The 26,142-nt window shown below is 39.1% G+C and overlaps 1 protein-coding gene across 1 annotated transcript; it reads right to left on the bottom strand.

Annotated features, from left to right (window-relative positions):
• Positions 1-809: 809 nt before the first annotated feature.
• Positions 810-18,715, bottom strand: KIF11 (kinesin family member 11). The gene is made up of 22 exons (XM_050898845.1): positions 18,595-18,715; positions 15,272-15,404; positions 15,042-15,139; positions 14,881-14,959; positions 14,372-14,557; positions 14,161-14,285; positions 12,198-12,288; positions 11,691-11,933; positions 11,483-11,578; positions 10,706-10,794; positions 10,091-10,178; positions 9,122-9,310; positions 7,759-7,966; positions 7,306-7,478; positions 6,870-6,992; positions 5,696-5,854; positions 5,145-5,284; positions 4,213-4,492; positions 2,992-3,214; positions 2,586-2,740; positions 2,148-2,264; positions 810-1,443 (listed from the first exon to the last, which is right to left on the bottom strand). Exons 1-22 carry the CDS (start codon positions 18,675-18,677, stop codon positions 1,318-1,320), a joined length of 3,204 nt encoding a protein of 1,067 aa, XP_050754802.1. The 5' UTR covers positions 18,678-18,715; the 3' UTR covers positions 810-1,317.
• Positions 18,716-26,142: the final 7,427 nt, after the last annotated feature.

The raw sequence follows: 26,142 nt of genomic DNA, 5'->3' as shown, positions 1-26,142 counted from the left end.
ATATTTCATTATTATTATTGCTAATATTATATTTTACTTTAGTTATTAAACTGTTCTTATCTCAACCCATGAGTTCTGCCTTCTTTCCTGATTTCCGGGGGGGGAGGGACAACTGGGACACGGACAACACACATGGGGAGTGAGGGAGCAGCTGTGTGGTGCTTGGCTTCTGACAGGTTAAACCACAACAGCCTGCAAGCTACATATAGAAAAATGAACAATCTCTTAAATCATGTTTTGACAATTAGCTAAGAATAGTGCTTCAGTGTAAATTAAGGCCGCCTTCCACTGTCTCTCCCCACTCCCATCATAATCCGATTCATCTACTTTTTTAGCACATCATAGCTTGAAGTTTTCTTCAAATTCTCAAATAAGCAGCATGAAAAGAACAGCTGGTCAAATGCTACTGCCAATTACTGGAAAGTCATTGTTATTATACAACATAGAAGCTGTATTTGTAAACAAGTTTGCATGTTTTAGCGTGAAGTATCTACATCTTAAAAGAAATGCTGCCAGTTTACAATACATAAGCTGTGGTTGACATCATCATATCCAAGCCAACACAGCACAGCTGCAGGTTAGGAGGAAGATAAGAAAAGTGGGGTTCAAAATAAATGAAAACAAAAAGAACCCAAAACCCAGCAGTGAGACTAGCTTTCATATACTGAAGAGGTACTGAAATAAAGCTATTGTCTGTTATGCAACAAGGGATGGAACCATCCTTTTCTGACAGCACAAGACTTATGACATAGCTGCTAATGTTTTAGCCAAATTAAACCTGGTAATATAAGAAGAAAAGTCACATAAGGTTGTTTTACTCTGAGGGAGGTGCTTATACATTTATTTTCGTGTATCAATGATTTATTTGAAGTATCCCAGTCAAAAGACAGCTATCTACTTCATAGAAACAGAAATCAGACTAAAAAGCAGGTACAAAACCAGAACACTTATTTACAATTAATTAAAAAATAAAATGGTAGCTGGTAATGCTGACAAAGCATTTTTCCACATTCCTTTCTGCTCTGTTTTAAATCTACTGAGAAACAGAAAAGGATCTCTTACTTGACAACATAAAAGTCTATTTAACATACAGCACCATAATCTGCAGGGTTTTTTTAAAAAAAGTCTGTTAATATTTTGCAAACTATAGCATATAAAAATGGGACAAAGGCAGGATGTCTGGCAGGCCAATCTTTTGATCCAACTTTGCATCAATATATCACTATATACAGAGAACGAGAATAACCAAAGGAAGTTATGGCTCAGTAGACAATTAGACTTAAGTATTTCAAAACAGGGATGTACAGTGGATATATCTTAGTTCAGTGATCTTAAAGGAGGCTTAGATTTGGGAAGAAACTGTTCCGTCATATCCTCTATTTTGTTCTTCTCCATTGTAGCTGCAGATTTGTTCTCTTTATCCTTTTTGTGACTCCTTTTGTGCTGGGATTTGAAGAAAACGTCCAACGTTAAGAGAATACAAAGAAATTAAAGACTACTTGCTCATGTACAATACAGTATATAGTGTTCTGAGAAAAAAAAGTTGGTAGAACTCCTGAAAAAGGTTCCTAATATTGCATTTACTAAAGACATTTATTGTAGACATCTGGAAGTTCAGCAGATACTTTTAAGGGATCCATGACAAGTAAATACACCCCCCACCCCAAGCCAAACCCAAGCCTAATATACCAGGGGTCTACACTGATACATTGGTAGAGCAAGAGATCAAAAGGAAGTAAAAAAAAAAAAAAAAATCAAAAAAAAAATCAGTGAAGAATCAAGAATACTAATATTTCTGTCTGGCCTCTAAGAAAATACTCCACATCTTATTTCAACTTTTCCATTAAAACACATGTGCTTACATCTAGTAAATTATGACAATTTTTTTCATGCAGGATTATTTGCTGAGGAGTTTTCTACTGTCTGTCCAGCTTGTCAGAAATTTGCATTATTTTATCTGCTGTTAACTGTTATCAGAATCTGCTGTTATTTTAGCTCAAGTTTAACAAAGCATATTCTACAGGATTTAAAGAAGTTGTGAGACTACACTAAATGATAGTAGGTGACTTTATACTACAGCACTATTATGGAACAATAATTTTCCTTCACTCAAATACACAGCTGTTTGGAATATCTGCGGAAGTTACCTGGAAAAAGGGAATGCCACCATTTGTGTGGCAGCATATGTTTGTATCCACTAAGGATTTGTCACTAGCAAGGCTTTCACTGGATTCTTGCAACCCTTCCTCCTCGTCCAACAGGTCCTAAAACGGAAGTTTTCAGAAAAGTGTATTTAATGTCTGAATTTCCTAAGTGAATGTACTAAGCATGATCAGATCTATAAAAGACATGGCATTTCCATTTTTGAAAACCAGAAATGAAAGTCTCTAAATTTTTAACATCATCTCTTATTTTTCAAGATACAGTTTTGTCAAAAGCTCAGCACATGTGACTCCAAGTACACTGTAAAACACAAAGGCTGCAACAGCTCTGGGGTTCTAGTCAACACTCCACAATGGCATGAAAAAACTCCTAAAGATGTGAAATCTTCATTGAAGAGCCTCATTTGCCATTCGTACACATACCTGATCTGCATTATCCTCCACCTCCTTTGTCACACAGTTTAGCATAGCATCAAGCTTTGGTTGCTTTTGCCTTAATTGCTCCAGTAGAAGTTCCCGGGGTTCTGTTCTCACAAGTGTGACTGGATAGAAGTAGTCTCTTCTCTGTGGAGTTGTCCCTTCAATGAAGATTGTACACTAATGAAAGGCACTATTAAACACTTTCAGCATTTTCTTTAGTTACAGATCCTCAATTTTACATTAACTCAATACAGAAATTACGCTTTGTTCAGTCATCATTCTTTGCACGCACCTTAAAAAAGGTCTAAGGCTGCTAGTTACATTATGTCCCCATTAACCTTCACTTACGAATTCTGCAACTCAAATTGCTTTCTGTAAGATCATTCTGTCCCCGACCTACTTTAAATACCTGTTGGAATATCCACTTTAAGATCCTCTTGCAGGAAACCATTAACCTGAGTCAGTCCATGTTGTGCTTCCTCATTAAGTGCCAGCTTCTGCTCCAGAAGTATCTCCTGATCAACCTTTATCTGATCAAGAAGGCCATTTAGTACCTTCTCCTCACCAGCCTTTTGTCTACCAATCTGGTCAGCAATTTCAGCTATTGCTTTATCACAGTTTTCTTCATTTTTCTGAAAACAAAACAAAAAAAACCCCAATCAAAAACACCAAGTTAACAGGAAAGGTAAGGTTATGGCCTCTTTTCTAAGATGTGGTGCATGATTAGTGACATGACCTGAAACGAAACAACCGAGAGACCTCAAATTGAGAAGTTTCAGTGCCAGTTTTACACTCTCATTTTGAGAACTATCTTCAGAAGAGAGTCAGTTTCTTAGAAAGTATGATCATTTTAGAAAGCTACTCATAAGAATAAAGATGATGCCATCTGGTTCAGATCAGGCTCCTCACGCTTCTATGCACAACCCTGCACAGAATTAGGATATTCAAGTGAAAGTGAAAATCCTACAAGCACTAAAAGCTTTATGCATTTGTAGGGGAAAAGGAGGAAAACGTATTTTTAGCCATTCCCATTGGAATGAAAGTCCTGAAGTGTTCAGTAGGTGTAACAGATACAGGGGTGTCTTGAGACTGCAAATGCTTTTAACAGTTAAATTTTTCTTTCTGAAAGTTAGCAAAATGTTGGATTTGCCTATTATCTATTAGAACAATAAAACAAGAAGGGTGGGAAGTGAAGTTTGCGATGGAAATTAAAAAAATTAGAGAAAGAAATTCTCAGATAAGAGGCCAGAACTAGTAGATACCTAAGAGGAATGCTTTCTCCCATCATGTTAATCCATCTGACCAATAAAGTCATTTGCATCCTCCAGATTATAGTCTGTATTTGATCATTGTGCAAATCTCCCAGGGACATTACTGGGAGATAAAGCTTTACAATCAGAGATATATACACTACCAAAAAGATGTGAAAAGCTCAAATTACAAATGGAAATTAGCCACATGGGATTAATCAAGACACCATTTTTTGAGGTTATTTGCACTAAGTTCAAAGTCTTCCTCTTAAATTAAGCTTTTGATTTCCTCTAATGACTATGAGAACTTTTTTCCCCTACAAATTCTACTGTAAAAGTTTGTCTCAATCTTGTATTAAACTACAAATGACTATAGGTACCTTTTGTAAACACTGAAGGTGCTGTTTCTCATCATTGAGGGACAACAGCTGCTGATTAGTAAAGTCGACTATCTGAGCAGTTGTAAATTCACCCCATTTATCAGCATCCTGAGACACATTTTTGAGATTGCTGAGAAGTTGTTGACAGTGGTCAGTGGATTCTTCCAGCATCATCTTGTTTTCAGTATTTATGATCCTGAGCTCTTGAGAGAAATTATCCAGAGATGCAACAAATTTGCTGTGATTGGAAGCTGTACTGCTGACTAGGTCTGTGGTTTTCCTGCAACAACATGTTTGTAACAGTTCAGAGATTTTGAAAGGTGGATTTTAACACATTCTACATTTAGAAATATTTGAGATCAGAACCAGTGAAGTAGTGTAGTTCTATCAAACCAGTTAATTATAATGTTGTTGCTCTATTTAGTAAATTTACAGATTGCAGCACCCAGAGCAGTAGGTTTGTTAAATCCCTTAAAAAAAAAACCAACAAAAACAAAACCCAAAAAAACCCAAACACAAACTGAAGCACAAGAACTTTGGCAAGACCTTAGTTATTCAGTCTGCAACTGAATGAAGCATGCTGCAATGGATGCACTATTATACTTCAAGCTATGCCTTTACGGTATGAAGTTCTGAAGTCCAGCCATACTGAGGGCCATTCATCAGCATATTGCTCCCAAACCCATGGTCTCTTATCTGCAATATGCTCAAGAGACAAGTTTGAGGAAAAGCCTTGTAGAGCTACCTTTTACTCTGGGGAAAGGTGAACTATGATCTACATTCATTCTGTGGCAGAACTCAGCTCTAACATACAGGGTCTTGTCCAGAAGACTGTATAAGCATATAAATATGAAAAGCATCTAATTTTGCAGTCCTCTTCATACATAGTTTCATCTTGCATCAGTATACACCAAAAGTAATCTGCTCCTTACAGGTGAACATTTTCTTGCACAGCAGTGATGGTGGTCTTCAAGCTTCCATTTTTTGCAAGTACATTAGTTAAGTTCTTCTGAGTCTCCTGAGCAAACAGGTCAAGCTGGCTTTGCAGTGAGGACATTAATTCAGTGGTGCTCTGTTAAGAAAAATGTCATAAATTTCACTGTTACTCTGCACTTTTTAACATTCTTAAAGGGTACTTGAATGCCTTTATTAAAAATGCAGCAAATAAAAGAGCTTTGTCATTCTAAAGCTGAGGGTACAACTTTTGTGTAGAGAAGATACAGACACTTTGCTTTTGGAGATGTATGTAAAGGCATATATACCGGACATGCTCAGAGCAAGGGTAAATTTTTTTTTTGTTACCTTCCTACATAAGCTTCTTAAAGCAGCCCAAAATAGCTGAAAAGAATTAGCTAAGAATATCATCAAGTTACTGTCCTAATACTTCTTCTGAAGCAAGTACAACAGCTTACTGCTACAAAGAGTTTAAATCAAAGCAAGCAATCACACTTGGTGTTAGGATTTCTTCTTACTCTAAGGATACCTTTGTATGTGCCAACCTCGTCATTTCCACTTCTTCTTTTAAGTTCTCGCAATCATTCTGAAGCTGAGCAAAAACACTGGCCGTTTCTTCCCGTAATTTTTTCAGAGTGAGAGAAAGATCTCCAAAGAAGGTATCCATCTCCTTTTTATGACCCTCCATCTTTGAAAAAAGTTTTATTTAAAGTTAGATATTTGTCTTTAGGTAAGAAGTGGATACTATTCCCCAGCGTAATTTATATAGAAACAAACTCTACCCCAAGGGAATTGTCAAAGGCACTAATAAAGTATTGTGCATAAAAGATGGAAAATAACACTCAGAGCAATCTGAAGTTACAGACTGGAACTTGATGTGGGCTTTACCAAACACAAAATTTGGCACGTGAGGCAGACAAAATAGGAAGACACAAACAAGGTACTTGGTTAAGACAAGAGTAAGAAGCAAGAGCTGGTAAGCCATGGACTATTTGCTGTCTCAGTCTGAAAACCAATAAAAAGCCTCTAGACAAGGGGAGCTGATTTCACATGAGTTGTAACTGACAGAAAGGGGAATTTTTTTCAGTCAGAGCAACAGGTCACCAGGAACAAAGATTTCTTTTTGACAAAGTGGAAAAAGAGGAATGAAAGAGTGAGGCTGCAGTTCTACATAAACATCATGAGATAGACTAGAACTAAAAATTGAAGCAAAGGACTTTTTTTTATAAGTGCAGTGTTGTCTGCACTTATGGTTATTGTTAACAAGGTAAAGCATCACATTCCCCAGGAATCAAAGTGACTATAGAAAAAGTTTGGTATGACAACAGAAGAAATTGGGAGTGATAAGATTTGTCTAAGTTGGTTATTTTAGATTTCTAAAATATAGGAGAGACTATATTAAGGATATTATCAAATATTTGTTACATATAGCTTTAAGCATCCACATTTTACCATTATTCTGTGGCATTTAGGTGAGCAGTTGTGCCAATATAGGTAACAAGCAAATACACCACACTCGAAAGTGGAAAAGAAGTCTGAAAAAAAAAGAGCTAAAAGGCAGGACTCATGGGATAGAATAAAGGAGAAAAGGCCAGACCAGAAGTGGAAACACTCTGACACACTGCAGAAAAACCACCAAAGGGTTATCGGTAAATTAAATAAAACAGAAGAGCACAAGGTAAGAGACAAGTTATGTGCATTACCTTGTCAGCCACAGCAGAATATTTCTTCATGTTACTCTGAAACTGACAGTTTAGCCCCAAGATAAATTCTACCATTGGTGTCAAGCTATTTAATGCTCTTCCTAATCCAGATGTATGTTCCTCCTAGGAACAGTGGTAAAAAAAAAGAAAAAGCAAGAGTAAACCAGGATATGACTGTTCCTTCATCTACATTTGTAAGCAGCTATCCATATATGTATCCATGTACTCTGCTATTACAGTATTTACTATATAGGTAAATTACAGCTTGTGGTGGTGACATGGCAGGGGAAGCGGGGAGGGACATAATCATGGCCAAGTGCTGAAGCAGAGACAGGTAGAGAGCATCAGAAAAAACTACACAATATTTAGAGAACTGCTTTTGATCAGGAACAGTTTCATATATTTAAGTAACATAAGAGTACGTAAATTTACTAACAATTAATCTCAGCAGCTCAGCTTTACAATCAAGTGACAGATTCTCATGTTGTGTTATTTTTTCAGACACGTGAGAAACTTCAATAGACACCAATTCTTTAACAGAGGCAAAAGATGCTGATACAACTGACGCAAGAATATTAGCCGCTGAAGAACTGGTAGACAGGAGGTCACCTACAAAAGAAATCAAGAAGTGTTACAAATTTTTTTGAAAAGTTCCACTTGCAAGATAGGAACTCTTTTTATTGCTCATCACCATATTACCTCTTACAGCAGAGGAAGGCTGTTGATCATCCCAGATACATTATTACTGGTGCAACTGTAATCATTACGTTGCTTAGAATAAAAATAAAGCCTCTTTCACTTACTAAAACAGATTCGTTTTAGGAAATGGTCTTTGGTACTACTATTGCAAAAATTCAGAATGACATACTGATACAGGTATTACACTTACCTATAAAATTTGTGTAAGATGTGAACATCTGTTGCTGCTTCAAACTGTTTTCACTAACTGAATCTTGTATTTTGTTGAACAAAGCATTCATTTGTCCTGCAAATGTATTTTGGACGATAGCATTGTGTTGATCAACAGCCTTCTTACGGTCCAGTTTTGCATGGAGACCAGATACATCTGTCGTAGTTTCTTCAACTGTACTAAGTAACTACAATTTTTTTTAAGTTATTTTAGTCAGTCTTTAAACAAGTCAAGCATATATTATATAAGGAAAAGTAACTGTAGTTCTGAGGTAAAGGAGAAGTTATCTCCCTAGAAAGACAGGCATTTCCCTTTACATCAAGTTACAACTGTTCTTAATCCTGATGTCATGTCATTTTTAGCCTTAGAACACAGGAAAAATTTACCTACTAGAGACCATTTGTTCTGACTTTGAAATTAAAGCATTAATAAATGACATCCTTAGTATTTAAGGAATTAAGATATCATTTATCACAGAACAGTAACGGAAAAAAATTCCTGACCACTTCAACTTTTTCTGAAAGATTTGACAGTAAATATATTCTTTAATAGTACTCAAGCAAGAGGTTTCCAGTACTAGTTCTGTGATAAATAATGTAAAATTTGAATGTATAGTGGATTCTTAGTTTTGTAGTCAGCATAAATAACTTCTGTACCCATTTCTCTCACACAAACAGTCCACAACCCACATGCAAAAAACTCGGTATCCCCTCCCAACCTTACAGGAATCTAAGCAGAAAGAAATTTTCATGTTGACGAAAGATACAAGTTTCATCATTTTGCAGTTTAAATAGGACACTCTCTCTCCCCACATGAAGTCTGTTTCGATAACTGACCAATCTACAAACACATCAAAATCATACCCTAAAATATAGAGGTGACAGGGCAACAGTTTCCATTATTCACTCAGTGAGTGTAAATTACTGCACAGATCTCTGCAAAGCTTTTTGCTATTTTTCTACCCTAGTTATATATAACTTACTCTTTTGTAGGGCCAGCCATAAGTTTCTGGTAAAGAAAACTACTTATTCTGCAAAACTCCTCATGACAATAGATACTGCAAAGCACTGGAACTCTCATGACAAACTGGCCTGAAGAAAAGATAGCTCCAGACCAACCAGCGTGTTTAGCAGTCAACTGTCAATATTACCACAGAGAAAGTCCTGCAATCTTAAGTAGCTTTTCATCATAATATAATTTATAGAGAGCTAATCCTAGTTTTCCATCTTAAATTCAAGTTTTGTCACACTCACATCATGCTTTAGCAACAATTATTTCCTTGAACAGCCCATGAAACTCCTAAACATGGGAAGCTACAGTTAGGTGCAAGAACTGTGACAACCTTGCTAGCTGTGCCATGAAGTTTTTGTTCAGTGTTTTCCAAAACTGAAACCACATATTCTTCTTCAGCCAGATGAACCTTGGTTTCTTGCAGATCTTTTTGTGTTTCTTCCAGTTCTTTCTCCTTGATTTGCAGATCTGTTTTACACTGTTCAAGTTCATTTTTACTAACTGTGAATAGTTCAGTGATCTAAAGTGGAAGACAAACAAAAAGCAGTGTTGCCCTATTGATGTAAGTTCAACAGTCCCGCGTCACATCTCTCAAATTATGCCACAATACCAGCAGGCAAGTTGTCATCTACCAATGTAGTTTCAGCTGTAAGGCTCAGAGGTCTTAAACCTAGACTATAGATTTGTATAGTCTCTGTATTCACTGAAAATATCACAAACCAACACCATTTTCACTGTAACAATCCCTTGCTTCCCCACTGAAACCACAAGACTAAACAATTGTTACAGCATAAGAAAAAAAATTCCACTAAACAAACATAAGCAGATAGAATGAAGAGATTCAGTAAAGCTGATTACACAGAGTAGTTACATATTCCAGCAAATTAGTATCTGCTTTTCTTTTAAAGAGGAAGCTCCCATTTTCTGTGTAATTTGTTAATGAGAGCTCATCACCTTCTCCTTTCTCCCCTCAGTCTTTGCTCCTAAGCAGGTATCTGTCAAGTGAGATGATACCATTTTACAAGCAGATTTTTGCTGAAAACTCAAAGCAAATTAAATGTAAAGTGGTAGACATTAAAACAGCCTTAAAAAATAAATATTGCATCCTGCAACTTCATATATATTTCAACTTCCTAACTTCAAGGATTAGGAAGCTTCCACGCTTCCTAGTTCCACTAGGGAACTTTAAGAATAAAAACTCTTCAGACTGTTCTTTGCTCAAACTTTTTTTTCCTTCTCCAAAGATTTCTTTCTTTTTTTTTTTGGCAGATTTAAGCCACAGTTGAGAAACGTCACTTACTCTTTTCACTTCTTCCTCCATGACGCTGATTTTCTCAATATACTCTGCAATTTGTTCTTCCTGAACTGTCAGCTTTCCATTAAGGGCTCTCAAGCAAGGATTAAAACAAACAAACAAATTAGTCAAGTAAGAGCTGATTTCAAGATTATCTACTGTATTTTATAATACATATTTAGTAATTTTGAAAAATAAGTATTGCTAACTTCTGTATGAAAAGCAAGTAATTTTCACTTAATGCAGAAAGGATTTAAGACAATTTTTCATTGTAAGCTTTCTGTGTAAACCAGCCCTCTTACAAAGTGAAGTAAACTATATCAAGTTTGCTCTCCTATATGAGCTTCCACTGAAAGAAAAGCTGCATGGTGTAAATCTGCATCCCAACTACGCTTATGTAAGTTCCACATATAAATAAAATCCTCAGTGCAAACCTACTCTTTAGGCTTCTATCTGTGTAATAATTAATTTCTAAAGAACAAGTTGACCAGTTAGTTAAATTCTCCTGACTAGCTTCAATTTTCTGGTGTGCAAATAGATCTGAAAGCATTTCTGTATAAGGATAGGTACCAGTATCTGAGATTTGTTGTTAGTCATTTTATAGAAATTTTGAAGACATACTCATAATTTTCAAGGGAAATATAGACTCCATTTTTTTCTCGTGCAGCAGCAAGGTCTCGCTTCAGACGCTCAATCTCTTCAGTATATTCCTGCACGAAAAAACAATCACATGTAAACCTGAAAATTTCTACTTTGCTTTCAAGATTTAGCTTAACAGATACTTCACAAAGGTAATGCTCTATGGAAGTTTTGCATAAGCACAGGAGCAAAGCACTTCACTTCTGTTCCAAGTAAGTTCAGTATAGCACCATTTAAATTCATACCATCGGATATATGTAGAGCATTGAAACTTCCCATTTGAATCATACTTGGTTGCACATAACAGCTTACAATGGGAATCACAGCTTCTTTAGTAGCAGTCAGCTACTTTATATTGGCTCTTCATTCATACTTACTGACAAGTTCACTTTAATTCAGGCACTTTTGAGGGAATGAAGCTGCTAATACAGCAAGTCCAGAAAAAAATACCCAGTGTCATTTAGTGGCTCTCCACTAACTCGTAAATAGGTAATCCATACAGTCACAGCTAGTAGCAATAGCCCTCTCTATCCAGCTTTAGTCTTAGCGACAGTTTCAGTATCTGCAAAGTGACTAATGCTGTATCAGTAGAGCAGCTTAATTTGAAAGCATCAGTTCAGTGATTAAAATCACCTCAGAAAAGCACTGCTACTACTTATAGCTTCTCCACAACTTCATAATTCCTGCGTAGCAAAAATTGTGTTAAGAGAATCAAACCTAACCTGTAACTTAATTTGTTAGGATATATGTCTAGCTTACCTTAATAAGAGCTTTTTTTGTTAGCTTCTGATTAACTTCAGGCTTGTTCATTATGTTCTTTGCTCTGTGGGCATATTCCAGTGTACTCAATGTTTCCTGTGATAAATAGATGTAACACTAGGTCAAGCTAAGGAGTTAACTCATATTTTTGTATCATTAGCAAAATATAATAACTATTTTAGGAACAGATTTTCAGACTTAAATTTACCTCAAGATTTATAGATGCAGGAGAAACTGTAGCAATTATTGATGTTTTTGTTCGTCCTCCAAGAGAGTCCTGAAGGATTCTTGTGAGTTTAGATTCCCTGTATGGAATATGTGGGGCTCTTTCTACTAGAGCAGTAATAACTCTTCCTAGTGTCAGGAGAGACTGGTTGATATTTCCAGCTTCACGAGCCCTTTTGTCAACTGCCCCAGATCGACCAATGTTTTCACTTCCTGCAAGATCAACCTGAAAGACAAGAGGAAGGACATGCTTCTGTCTCAAATCACCCTGAAGAATGCTTACCCCATAGTGGTGCAGAACACAACACACGAACTAGCTTACGAGGTGTTCAGGAGACATTGGGGTGACAAATATAGTTCAGATCACTTTATGAAGAAAAATCATTTTTCCCCATATTGGAAAAAACCCACCTTAGATTCTCAAGAGAACGAGGTCAGATTATTCTAGTTCATTACTTTTACATCAATGACATTTAGTTCAAAAACTTACCAAGTTTAGCTTCCCAATTTTAACAAGTTCTTCTCCTTCTACTGTGGTTTCTTTCATATGGATGGTAATCGAAAACACAGAGTGGGAACGGCTATAAAAGAATTCAGTTTCAGACAGATATCCCATTAAAGCCAAATGATCTGCTTGCTACATGACACTGCTGCAAGTTAGGTATCCATGCTCTTTTTAGGGAATGCATTTGGCCCATTAATTGGGACTTACACATTTTCAATACACAAAGTTATTCTGCCAAGTACATTTTTGTGTGTCTACATACGAATATGGTACTTAAAATCAGTGATGAAGCAACTGGATGACGTTTGCCTCATTCAATCCTGGTATATTTTATCTTATTTCAAGCAAAACCAAGAGAAACACTTTGGTTTTGTTTACATTTGTGTGTTCTCAACTCACAGACATGTCAAGAAAACTGGCTTGTAGATTTTTTAGTTAATACACTAAGAACAGTTTTACAGAATGTGAGATTAAGAAATATAGTTTTCTTTATTCAGGCTAAGAAAAATCAGCAGGTAGCTGAATCCAATATTAAAAATTTAGAAGTTCAATTCAGTTTTCATTCAAAACAGTAGTACAGTTTAAGATGATTTTAGCTTGAGCTTATTCCTTTAATAAGTTTTTACAATAGGAAGCTGACATAGACATCATAGAAACCATAGACGTCAAATTACACCAGTTTGACCATGCATAAAACAACAGTTCAGACAGAATGAATTCTCTAAATTCTCTGTAATTTCAGATTAAATTAGTTCTGTGTTCTAATCTGTAGTAGCCAAATAGCCATTCCCTTGCACCAGTAGACAGATGTGCTCAGTATATCTTTAATTTAAAATACGACATGGGCAGGGTGTTCTTTGCTTATCGCAACACTGGATCACTACTTGTTCACAGTGACATAGATATCACATCTGCAGTTCAAGAATGAGAAATCAGTAAAACAATTATATTTTTGACCAAGGTGTCTCTGCTAGATTCTGACTACAAGCTGCTATCATATAAAGTAGCCTACATTGCCATACAAAAAACGCCCTCAACCTTACCCCCAGCTTCCACAATCCAGTTTGCAAGTTTTCAGAAGCTGGGGTTTGAAAAGAGGGTCTTGTGTTGACCTCTGTAAAAAACAGATCTTAGCAGTATTTTGAAATTCTAACTTCAGTAACAAATCCTAGTATACCATATTCTACGGCTGGTGAGGAAAAGATACTTGAGACTCTGACACCAAGTTTTTATTTAGTAAACAAGATTGGCAAAAAACCCAACCACCCATAACAGCTAGAACAAAGACAACCCACCTCTCTAATACAGGTATATCAGCTAAACATCTTCCAAACTTGAAAGGACTACAGCCTTCTTTTTGAAGATGTACATTATCTACTGCAGAGAATATTTATCTCATACTAGTACATACAATGTATTTCAGTAACGTATCTGTCAGACTTCTGTCTTGTGTTTCCATAGGCATAGAAAGCTTTGAAAAAGTTAACTTCTTAACTTTGAGTTACAATTAAATTTCAATATTCTAGATGCCAGATTAAGAACATTCTGCTACTTGTATCTCAGCTAGTTAGGTGAAATGCCAGGGTTACCGTTCCAACTAGACACTGCATATTAACAAGGGATATATTCATAACAAAGCATGCAAACAAGAGGGGAAGCTTATGTAAAAAATCACGCAGAGAGAAACAGCTTGGCCATTTTTAAGATGAGAAGCATTCAGATTTTATAATGCCTTTTCATACACCTATTAGAATCACCCCACAGGATGTGATAAGGAAGAAGTTCTAACTATGGCTTTCTAACCCACATTTGGCAATCTGAACTGCAAAACACAATCTCATGATCGTGCCAGATTTGCACTAGCTTCAACATCATCTACTTCTTCGGTAAGATCCTGTTTAATAAAACAAGAACAAAACAAAGTTTCTGAAATGGGGAAGATTTGTACCTGGAATATGCATTCATGTAAGTAGCTGCAGTCGTTCTTTTTGCTGCACCCCTTTCCAGGATTTGGTAGACTTCATTTTTGTTGTGTACAGTTATTTCTTCCAAGCCTTTAATAATTACACCCCTCTGTCAGAAAATAATGCATGCTTATTATACATCTCTCAACAATCCCGAAAGCCTTAAGATAACAAATTTTAGAAGACAGCACTAACCTTGTTTCGAGGGTCATCAAACATTTGCAGTCTTTCTCCAACATCAGGAGTAGGATTCAGAAGATCAAAAAGCTCCTCATTATAGATTTCCAAAAGAGAGACTTTCACTGAAAATTCGGTACCATTCTCCGTGAGTTTTTCAAATATTTGATGCAATGTACGCGGTATTATACCTGCTAGTGGATCCTATAAATTAAAGCGAAGTATTTTATACATAAATGTACTGAAAGAGATTTGGGGCTAAATAGTCTGATCTGATATAAGCAAGAATACCTTGGACAAAGATCACCTTCCATATAAAGATCATCAAGACTCGTATGCATGCATTAAAGATGTAAAGTTTTGATTTTCATATAAATGAATGAGACCATTTGTTAACGTACAAACATTTAAGAAAAGTCAGCTTCAGGATTTGAAAGGCATCAACTTTAGGTTTTCTTTAGCCTTCTGCAATTTCTAACTTTGAACTATTAGTACAGACAAGAGAAATCTCAGGAGTGAAAATATACCTCTTCCCAAGTATATTCCTCATTGGGTGACCGCTCTCCTTCCATTGTGAAGGTCTTACCAGTACCAGTTTGGCCATAACTGTGAGAATAAAAAATTAAAATGTAAACAAGAAACTAAAATTCAAATAAAATTTCCTAAAAATAATTATTGGCTTCCTTACGCAAACACTGTACAGTTGTAGCCCATAATAACTTCGTCCAAAATGGGACACACAACACTCCGGTATACATCAATCTGCTTTGCCTGAGCTCCAAAAACCTGTTGAGGCAAAGACAACACATCCCATTTATCTGTACAGTAATGTATAGCATCACACAGTACAGTAATCAGACCATATTAGAGAAATGTACTAGCTTGTTTCTAGAAGTCCCCAATTTGACAAGCAGTTACCATATCAAATGTGTAAGTCTTTCTTGATGTCTTATCTGTCACTCCTCCAGTGCGGACACTAACTTCCTTTCTTGCTTGATCGCAGTCTACAACAGCATAGGAGCTTGCTTTACGTTCTGAGGCGTTAAAAGGTCTAAAAAGACAGGAGTTAAGAATATCGGATTGATATCATTGCTAACAAGAATATAAACTGACAAAGCAGTAATATTACTCAGTTTAAGGATCCGGAATAGTATAATTGGGTAAATGGAACATAAAGCTTTTAACTTAATTTGTTTAATAATTGTTTAAGGAAAAACTGCCACAATTTAGCAGTTTCCAGACCTTGTTTCTCCTTCCAATCACTGCAGGACAACTCAAGTATCTATAGCTTTTAGTTTGTTTACATATGCATTTTTTTAACAAGTGCATAAACACTTTTAAGATCATTGAGATGTGCACACAGCTAACTTGCATTAGAAAACGTTGTTCAGTTGCAGGGGGGTGGAAGACTAAACATACCAAATAGCTGTATAAATAAGAGCCTTCAAAAAAGGAAAAACTTATATATGAAAGTTAAGGGAATAGTGAATGAAACTAATTAACTTTTAAAATTTCCTTTATTGTTTTTCATTTACACAAGCAATGAAACCTACATCTCGCACTGATGACACAACACTCTAAAGCACCAGAAATACCAATAGACCTTACTAATAGCAGAACAGTAGACAGCAATACCAGAACCTTTATAATGTTGATGCATTTGAATAGAATTTGTGAATAGAATTTAATAAGACCGACAAAACATCGGATTTTGGGAGAAAAAATGTCCACATACCTTTTTACTCTGAGTTTTTAGTAAAGTTTAATAGAGGTGTAATAAAAGCTTGGAAACTTGATGGTGAGCATTTTGTTTCATCACTAAGTTAATTTAAACCTGGTGCACACAGTTCTCCTTGAAGGGGTGTTTGCAACAATTTCTCTCAAAAAGCATGGAAATGACCATGGGCAGAAAACTAAAAGCATGAAATGCTATTTTATTACTCATTTAGTAGTGCTACTGCACTGAATGTCTATGCTATCTGTATAGTTGACCTGAATGGTCAACTTGAAAATAGAACTTCTACAACCTTCATAATCTTTAAAATATTTTGACAGTAGAGGCACTTCAGATGCTGTCTCTTTAAATTATTAAAAAAAAAAAAAGCCACAAGCGCATGGCATCTTGAGTTTCCTGACTCTTGTGGCTAACATTTCTTCCTCAACACAGCACTGAGGCTGATGTGTTAGATTCTAAACAGACCACTAGACACTTTGGTGCAAGACTGACTGGTGACAACGGATGATCACTACAATCTTGTTCACAGGGGCAAGGTACAGCTTCTGTTTTGTGACTTCTAAAACAGTAGGAGGCTGAACAATGAATATATTCTGCTCTGTAATGATATAACAGTGAACCAGTCAAATGCAGGAGCCTTATGGTATGACAACCCAGAACTGTGAGATTAGAGGAACAATTCAGCTAGGCTGGAGCATACGTGCAGATCACCACCATGCGCCACCAGACAAGCAGCAGCCTGGTATGCCATGGTGACATTTGATCACAGGTTCATCCCCTTAGGTATGAAGCATATTGACAATGACAATGCATGCATTTTGAGTTTCCAAATTCATGTTTTACCAAAGCATTGTAAATGTGTTGCTTGAAAAGGTTTTTTATAAGCTCAGACACATCAGGTTTTGGAGGCAAATTTGGAAGCAAATTAATACAATTTCATCTATCTACCTATCTATAAGATAAGGAGAACCTGACTGATACAGAAGAAAAAGAAAAGGTGGAAGGAACATTTACTAGCTCAAACACACTGAAGCGCTATTAAAAAAGAAAAGCTGTACAAGAGGCAAGAGCAAGGGTGAGCTACAAAGTTTTTAGGGGTTAGAGACTAAATCTTGACACAGGACTTAATCTATGAGTTGCCACAAAAGCAAAACACTACACCATAGACAATCCTGATGCTACTGTCATATTGAGCATTATATGCAATTAAAATATATACCGATACTTAGTGAGGCTCTTCCAGAACAAATGAGACTATGATGAAAAAGAACATAATTGCTCTTGACAGTGTTTCAAACCCAATTGCTTCAATAAAGTTATTCTTCTTTTGCAATAGCCTTTATTTACATCAACACTTTCACCGATCCCACAACATTTGTTTCAGCGTCTTTTTAGTTGTATTGCAAAAATAAGAGAAAATCGCTTTTAATTTCTATTTTCATTGTGCATCTTTAAAAGTAGAACTTCCAAGCGTGAGGATATAATGATTGCAAAAGGCATTAATAACAATAACACGTAAGCTAACATTTGCAGTTCTGGCCCCCCCAAAAAACAACTTCCAAAGGTGTTTTGAACACCATTCTTAAGCCATTAGCAGTATTACAGTTTTAACAAGCAACACTTTAAGAACATTTAAGATCCAGTATCAGTGAGCAAGTGCTTAAAGTCACCTCAAAATTACAAAGAGAACCTAATTTTATGGTACATTAAATTTGTCATATCATACCAAAAAAATAAATTCATCTTATCAACCAAGGTAGCTGGTCATTACTACTTAAGAAGTTGACCCCCATAGCTTTTCGTCTGAATTCAGAGAGTCTGCATCACTTAAGTTACGCGAAAGATAAACGAAAGTGGGCGTAGCAAAAGTTTTATTAGCTGTTAAATCGTAGTGGCTTCCCACAGAAGCTCATAGAAGATAAAAATTCAGTTTGGATTTTTTGTGTCTTGAATATCAGTTATACTAACTCTCATCTAGCTCTTAACCTTCCTACATAGCTTCATACTGGGTGTGCACTGAATCACGTTAGGAAATTGCAACTTCTTGCCTTTTTGAGCTGTAAGAGATTATTCATAGCAGCGTTAATTTTGCGGAAGTGCCGATTATCTCTGCTGGCTACAGGGGTCCGCCACACAGCGCATACAATGCGTCGGACAAGCATTTTAAAGCGCAGTAACGAGCGCCGTTTGGATGTAACGGCGGGCTCTTTATTAAAGATATACGCGGGGAGACATCACGCAGTTCCCTGTCCCCGGAGCCGCTGAGTAGCAGCCGGGCAGAGCCGCAGGCGGCACGGCGCCCTGTCAGCCCCCTGTCACACGACGGCGACCTCGGCCCGCCGGACACACCGGGCTCTCCGAGGGACAGCGCAGCAAACGTTTCAGACCGAAGCCCCAGAGAGACTTAGGAGGAGGGACCTCACCAGCTCCCCGCGGGCCTCTGCTGCGGGCCGACCTCCAACGCTCGCCCGGGGCCGGGGGGGGGGGGAAGGGCCGCCGTGCCTACCTGCACCGCACCACCACCTGGATGTTCTTGCCCTTCTCCTCCTTCTTAGCGCCACCGCCGCCCTGGAAGCTGAGAGAAGCCATGGCGGGCCTTGGCGCGAAACCTGCCGCAGGGAGAGAGGCGAAGCGCTGACCGCGTTGCTCCGGGAAGCCTGGGGCTCGGGTCAACCGCCCGCCGCTCGCCTCAGCCGCCGCCGCGCTCCGGCCGGGCGCGCGCGCTCCGCCGCCGACTTTGAACCACGCACCTCCCCCCGGCCCGGCCAATCAGCGAGAGACCGCGGCGCACCATGGGACTGATGTTCAAATTCTGGTGGTGACGCACGGGCATGACGGAAGCGTCGGTGCCGCCCCGTCCCGCCGTGAGCGCACTGCATGCTGGGGGCTGTAGTGCCCGCTCGGTCGCTATCACGTGAACGAGTGACGGTGGGGCGCGTCGGAGCGACTGTCGCGGCAACACGATGAAGCGAGTTAGACCGGACGGGTCGTGGGATGACAGGGGAAGGCGGATCCCGCGGTCCGGGACGAGCCGGGGAGGGGGGAAGCGCATTTGCGTTACGGCGTCTGATCTGGTCCCCTGAGGCCCGGTGCTGCCGAGCGCGCGCAGCCCGCACCGCTGTGACGTTCTACCTGATGCCAAACTCGAACCTGCGGTGCCGCTATTTTTTGCCACCACTACCGCGCGCGCTCACGAGGGGGCAGCAGGGGAATCTCCTGCCGCCTTTGCAGCTGCCGCTGAACATCCGTGTATTTGAGGGCATCCAAACTTCTCACCTCAGTGCTCTTTCGTCAAGATTCGCATCATCCATGTAATCTTCCCTCACAGGTCAAGCCCTCTGGCCATCCATTCTTCTATCCCCACTGGCTCTCCAGTTAGTCCACATTTTCTTTAAACGTCATGTTCAAAATTAGAGAAGAACACCTAGCCAATGCCCGGTGGAGTGGAAGCATTATTTTGCCTGCTTAAAAAAAAATACTGTATTTCTATGGAGACGTCGAGGCACAGCGCTCACCATTGCCAGCAGGGCACCCCACTGTCCCCTCGGTCGGTGGTGCCCCACTGCAGCTTGCCGCATGTTTGCAGCAGAACTGCCAGGCCAGGCAGTTTCTGTCCCCCAGCTATGCGCTTCGCTGGCCCTGCCTGCAGAGCTCTGCTCGGGTCCCTCTGTGCATTGTGCGTGCTTTAACTCAGGCTGGTTTCCAGAGCAATTCATCAACATCACTCTGAATTCTACACCTAACTTTCAACATGTTTGCAGGCTGGTATTGCCTGCTCAATTAGCAGGAAAATCCTATGTCAGAATGAAAATAAATAGTTAAATGCTCAGGACAAAGCACTATGGGTGCAACACATCCATCCTTTTATTTTGAAACTAGATCATGTGAACTACTCACCAAGTACAAGTTTGCATACTCTCACTAGCAGTTTAATTTATGTCACCCTAGCGTCCCTGTGAGAGCTTCCTTTGAGACGGTGTTAAAAGCTTTGCTAGGTGGAGATCTATGACAGGGTAACAGGTCTTGTGGGCAGAGGGGAAAAAGCAGACGTTAAGAGAAGATTTAACTGGTCTGACATGCTTTGTTCCCAACAAATCTGTACTGGCTCCTACAGACTGTCATACTGTCATCTACCTATTAAGGCCTACAGTGCTGCAGTGTTTTGCTGTTGTTCTAGGGCCTTCCCAGCTGCTGAAATTCAGATTACCCATCTACAGTTTTGCAGGTTCTGCCCCCCGCCCCGCCGTTTTTTTTTCCAAGTTGGCTGCTTTGAAACTTACACCTCCTCCATGAGTTCTTAAAATTAATAACAAATGAATCCTGACCCGTAAGGCTTGCGGTAATTTTCCTGACAGTGACATGAAGCAGCATCACATTATGCTCCTCTACCATTTATCTCAAAAGTTAGAACAATGTCAGAGCCAATCAATCGTGTACTAGGCATGAAGAACAGGATCTGAGAAGTACATTATTTTTATAGAAAAGGACATGAAGTGTTGGATTCTTAGTCTGCTGTGAGCAGAAATTGATTCAGAAAACATTAACATTCAACAAATTTGTCTGCCATTCTAAATACAGACTAATGATGAGACAGGACAAGAGCTATGAAATCTTCATAGTGATTAATAACAATTTTCATTTCCAGCCTTTCTGAGCGAATATTTTCTGTTTGCTCCATGTAAGACTTTACTGCTTGCATGTCACGGAAAACAATACAATCTTAAAGTATATATAGCATATAAATATATTACATGAAAAGAAAACTACTTTGGAAGGACAGACATTTGGAAGTTAGTAACTGCCAGATGAATTACTGCCCTTCAACACCAACTTTTAACCTTTTGGCCTCAAACCTAGAAATAAGGCAATGATGCTGTAGAAAAAGCTTGTAACAAAACACTTAAAATTTATATGCATAGACAACTAAGGAATCGGTATTTTCTAACAGCCTTAGAGCTTAACTTTCCAACCAAAATGAGTTTGGTGGGTTGGTATTACTAAGACATGCTATTTTTTTTTCCTCTAATGAAACACTAAAAATCACAGTAATACATTTTGTTTCAATTAAGTGAAGATTTAACCAAGTGGGAAAATTAATATAAGATAAAAGCGATATCCATTGCAAACCTACTGAGACCACCCTTATTCTTACTTGCTTTTTGTATTCCATATATGCTAAGAGCAAAACTAATTCGTACCGACAGTTGTGTAGGAGCTACTGCCAGACTGAAAAGTCAAATGCAGGTATGCAAATATACTGAATCTTTACGTTTTGCCCTATACTCCTTCATACAGATCATACAAAAGAAGGCGGCACTGGAACACAAGAAGTCTTTTCTTCCCGTTTCTCCCTGTTTGTTCTTTTCTAGTATGAAAGTGTAACTTGCATTAGTCAGAATTTTGCTCAAAATATAAACATGTCTCTCACAAACACAGAAGATCATTCAAACCTGCATTTAAACAAGAGGAATCTATTTAATTATTGGGAGTTGAATCTGGCCAATAGCTACCTTTGCCATAGCTGTGGTAAGTGGAAAACATGTATTTCTGGTAATCCAGTTAGCTTAAAAAATGCATACAGTTTAATAGCTGCAGCTGTTTTACAAGGTCAATTTATAGCATAGGTTGTACATTTTCTTAGACTAGGTAGAGCCTAAAGATACTAATACACTATAAACACAAACTGAGTAACAGGGAGCTAGCGTTTCACAAGCAATAAAAACAAATACGAGAAAAAAGAAACAAGAATACTTAACAGTGGTCGGGAGAATGACCTTTAAGAACGCATGTACATCATCTGTGACAAATACATTTTATGTTTTTTTTAGAGAGAGACAAAAGCATTACAGAAAAATAAATTATATAACAGTACACACAACTGCCAATGTAACGACTTCAGTAGAGATTACTAATCCCCACTTATTGATCAAAAAGGACAATTTTTCACTAAAGCTTGCCAACAAGAAGTCATTGTATTATAGTGATATTCATAGACAATGCATGTCTCAAAAAAAAATTCAGTGTTTTCCTAGGATTTATATCAGATGACCTGGGTAATTATAGATAGGTATGGAGGCCTGACAAATAGTAAAATTGTTGACACTAAACATGCTTAGCTAAGAATTAAGAAAGGTTATAATAATGGAGAGATATAATTAATACAAATTATAAGTTTGGGTGAGACTTCTTGAAGGCTTAGTAACACCTGTTTTGATTACCAACATGCTACACAGTGTATGAACTGTATTGAACATGTGGAGAGTTTGATACTGTTTAATATTATCAGTGACATAGGAAAAATTTACTGCTTAATTGCATACTCACATTAAAGGGGAGATGACCTGCACCTCAGATAAACATAAAGCAATTTCTAGCCTTTGAACAGCCTGTCCAGTTGGCCAGTAATACTCTAAACTCTGTGTTGTCCACATACAGAAAGTTAAACAATAAGGACTTACACACACACTGTACTGGTATATTCTCAGCTGAGGACAGGGTTCTCCTTCAGTCAAAGTAACAGGATAATTATTTCACTGTTAAAAATGAAAGATACAATACAATAAAATAACTACCTTATTGTTAAAAAGTAAGGACTCAATGCATATATAACATGATTAAAAACAGAACTGGTTTCAACTAACCAGGGAAAATACACAGAATAAAGGATCTCTTTTCTCTGCATGTATGCCAGATCACTGTCCGACACAGACACAGATGGTAGCACTTTTACATCTTTTTATAGTTACAGTCACCATAATAAAAAATTAACACCACACATAGGGGGGTGTATGCGTTTGTGTAATTAGCTCAGAGTAAAGCTAATAATTTTCCATACGCTTACCTATTTTCAGTTAAGGTGCGCAGCTGGATGACATCCTTTACATAAAAAGAAAAGAAACAACGAATGGAAAAATTGGACACATAGACTTGACAGGACCCACTGAAGTCAACAGGAAATGTCTCCTTGGTTTCTCATTATCTTTTGACTTTAATATTTTAAAATTTAATTCATTCAGTATTTTTATACTGAGAGCAGTCAATGGACGACCTTTTTTCATATATGCCTTGTCATGAAATTGCCACTATTTATTCTGGAGTGGAAATAACAATCATAAGCTACGCTTTTTTCAGCCTGAGGCCAGTTTGCTACAAAGCCCTTTTATATACAATTACAATTTGAATTTAATCCAGAATTTTAGTGAGGTGGAAAAATATGCTTCCATTAGAAGCATATCAAGACTGTACTCAGAGTTTCACACTTGCTGCTTCTTAGCTTTCAAGAGGAATATAAAATACTGGTCTTATTCTAAATTATTTGTAACCTGCTTACTTTGAGGATCACTTTCCCTGCACTGTACAGTTATGTCACATATCCTGAAGAGGGACCTCCACACTGCTACTCCATAAGGCTTCTTTCATGGGAATTTTTGAATAATTTCCACACTTACTCTGAATCATACTTCAGTGCATTTGATCTTTTGGACAACACCTCTTTTTCCATTAGGGCAGAAGAAGAAGGCAGGACTAAAAGCACCAATTGTCTATGAGCAATTAAAGTTTCATGGGCAAGAAATCTTAGTTGCTGGACTACACTGAGAAAAGAATTTTACTGAAAGTTCTCTTTACTTTTACTGATGGTGTTGTATTAAAAATATCTTTAAAACATGGAAAAGATATGCAAAATAGTGGATGAGTGTAATTTTGTCTAGTATAAATTGAGACAGAGAGGGGTTAGATTATAAGAACACAATCTGCTCTGAATAAACAACAGTGCCATTGAATAGCCACTAAATAAGCTTACAGTGGATAAGTATGAAGTACAGTAGGTGTGACCTCTATTGCACACCTCTGCTGCAATAGTTACGTTAGATGCACGAGGAGGTGTGATCTTTCATCACCACAGCTACAGAAGCAGAAGCACTTGCTTTAGATGTCACTATTAGCAGACGACCACAGTTGTGCTGGTGCAGTCTACTTTGCTTTCCCAGGATTGCCCCTGTGTATATCCTAGGCAAGATATATAGGGAAAGGTAGGATTTATCAGGGCAGCTAAATATACATCAGGCCAGCATTAGCTAAATATATACATTTGGCTACATTAGGCTAGCAAACTCTCTGTCAGGACCTGAAAAAGGAATGAACTGCCCGAAACTCTGCATACTTTTATAGCTTTCACCCCTACGTGATAACTGATACAACATGCCTACAACTTGTGTTAACAATAAAGGCAGAAGCATTTCTACTATACACCCAATTTAAGACAGCGACTCTAATTCACAACGTCTTAATCCTCCAGTTGCCTCAGAGAGGCAGGAGATAGGTCATGAAGAGGCACTCATCTGGCAGTGTGCTTTCTGCCAGACACAACAGTATTACCCTCTCTGAGTCATTGGCAATGGCAACAGGGCGGAAGTAAGATTTAAGATCTCACCATTTATCCTGTCCTCTTTTCCTCTGGCCTGGTCTTCACTTTTACATACACTAGGAAATGGAAAAAAACCAGACTGCCTCAAACTAGAATCCCATGAGGACAAAGATATCCTTCATTTTCACAGGAGTTAACATATTGTGTTAAAATTAGGCTCCCACACAGTTCTAAATCTAACCAGTTAATGTAGGTGAAAACTATCAACTGCCTTGCTCCAACCAGGATTAGTTAACTTGAGAGACAGTTTTGTGTCTAAACTGAGGCCAGAAGTGTGGGTGTACCTGATGTAGACACGACTGTTTTAAACTGGGTATCTCAGGTACTGGTAAAAGCATCTCTATAGCAGTGCAGACCTCAGTGGAAACCAGCAGCTGAATGTCTACCCAAATTCCCCGACAGATTTTGTTGACCATATGGAGTAGCGTGCTGCCACTTCTAATAGCTAATTTGACCAAAACTGCCTAGTTTAAAGCTACTTCCGATACATCTTCAGTCCCATCTTTGGGTGCAGAAATAACCTTAGCTAACTCATCAGGTCACATCTTTCTACCCTTTTATGACAGGAGGAGGGTTCTGTGAACTTCCAGCTGTGAGATACCACCTGTAATAAAAGGCAAGCAGTGGGGAAGCTAAAATCAGGCATTAAATGTAGCACATTAAGGTTTTTTCTTTTTTTAGCTTTGAGAAATAAAACATAGGAAAATAGATAAATCTGAAGAAAGCACATTACTAGAACTGCAAACAGTGGGTTTTTTTGGGGTGAGGTTTTTTTTTTGCCTAGAAAGGAATTAAAGCAGCCAGCCGCAGCCACGGGTTTCCCACAGGGAAATCTACCAAGAAAGAAAAAAAAAAATCTCCCCAGAAAACCAAATACATGGAGTTATAACAGAAGTTCAACCTTATCCAGCATTTACACCTCGTAAACCCATCCTGCAAGGAGAGTCCTGCGCCCGAAGCAGCGGGGCCGCGGCGCTGCAGACCTCCCGCGGCAGGTGAGTGGCGGCGAGCACTCCCGAAGGAGAGCTCCCACAGGGTACAGTCTCTCCCCAAGGGGAGGGAAGATTTTGACACCCGCTGCACTGGGAGATACGAAATCTCTGCCACTCAGGACAGCACGGCAGCCACTGTACTCAAATTACGAGGCGTCTAATTACCTTTTGTCTTGGCTTTCGCCGGCAGGGACGGGGAGGCCGGCCACCAGGAAGCGGGCGGGCCGCTCCCTCCGCGCCGGGCCGCAATACGGTCCCTTCGCGGGCGCAACCCAGCCCCGCGGCGGGGCCGCCCCGGTGCCCTTCCCGCCGCAGCCTCGTCCCCGGCTCCCCGGCCCCCCCCCCCCGCCGCGACGAGTGTCGCCCCGGCTCCCCGCCCAGCCACCCACCCCCGCCTCCGCCTCCTCCCAGAGGCCCCCCTGCCCCCTCCTCAGCCGCAGTCCTGGCCCTCCCGGCAGCAGAGGCAGCCTTCCGCACCCCCAGGTACGGGCCCCCCTAGGCCCGGCGCGGTGGCGGCGGCCCCGCCGGGCGAGGAGGGCGGACGGGACTCCGAGGGCGCCGGGGAGGGATTGGCCAGGCGGCGAAGGGAGGCGGGCGGAGAAGATGGCGCCGCCGCCGGTCGCGGCGCCGAGGAGCG

The sequence above is a fragment of the Gymnogyps californianus genome, chromosome 6 (genome assembly GCF_018139145.2).
Source record: "Gymnogyps californianus isolate 813 chromosome 6, ASM1813914v2, whole genome shotgun sequence".
Taxonomy (NCBI): domain Eukaryota; kingdom Metazoa; phylum Chordata; class Aves; order Accipitriformes; family Cathartidae; genus Gymnogyps; species Gymnogyps californianus.
The sequence above is the reverse complement of the archived record's forward strand: the minus strand, read 5'-3'. Positions and strand labels throughout refer to the sequence as shown.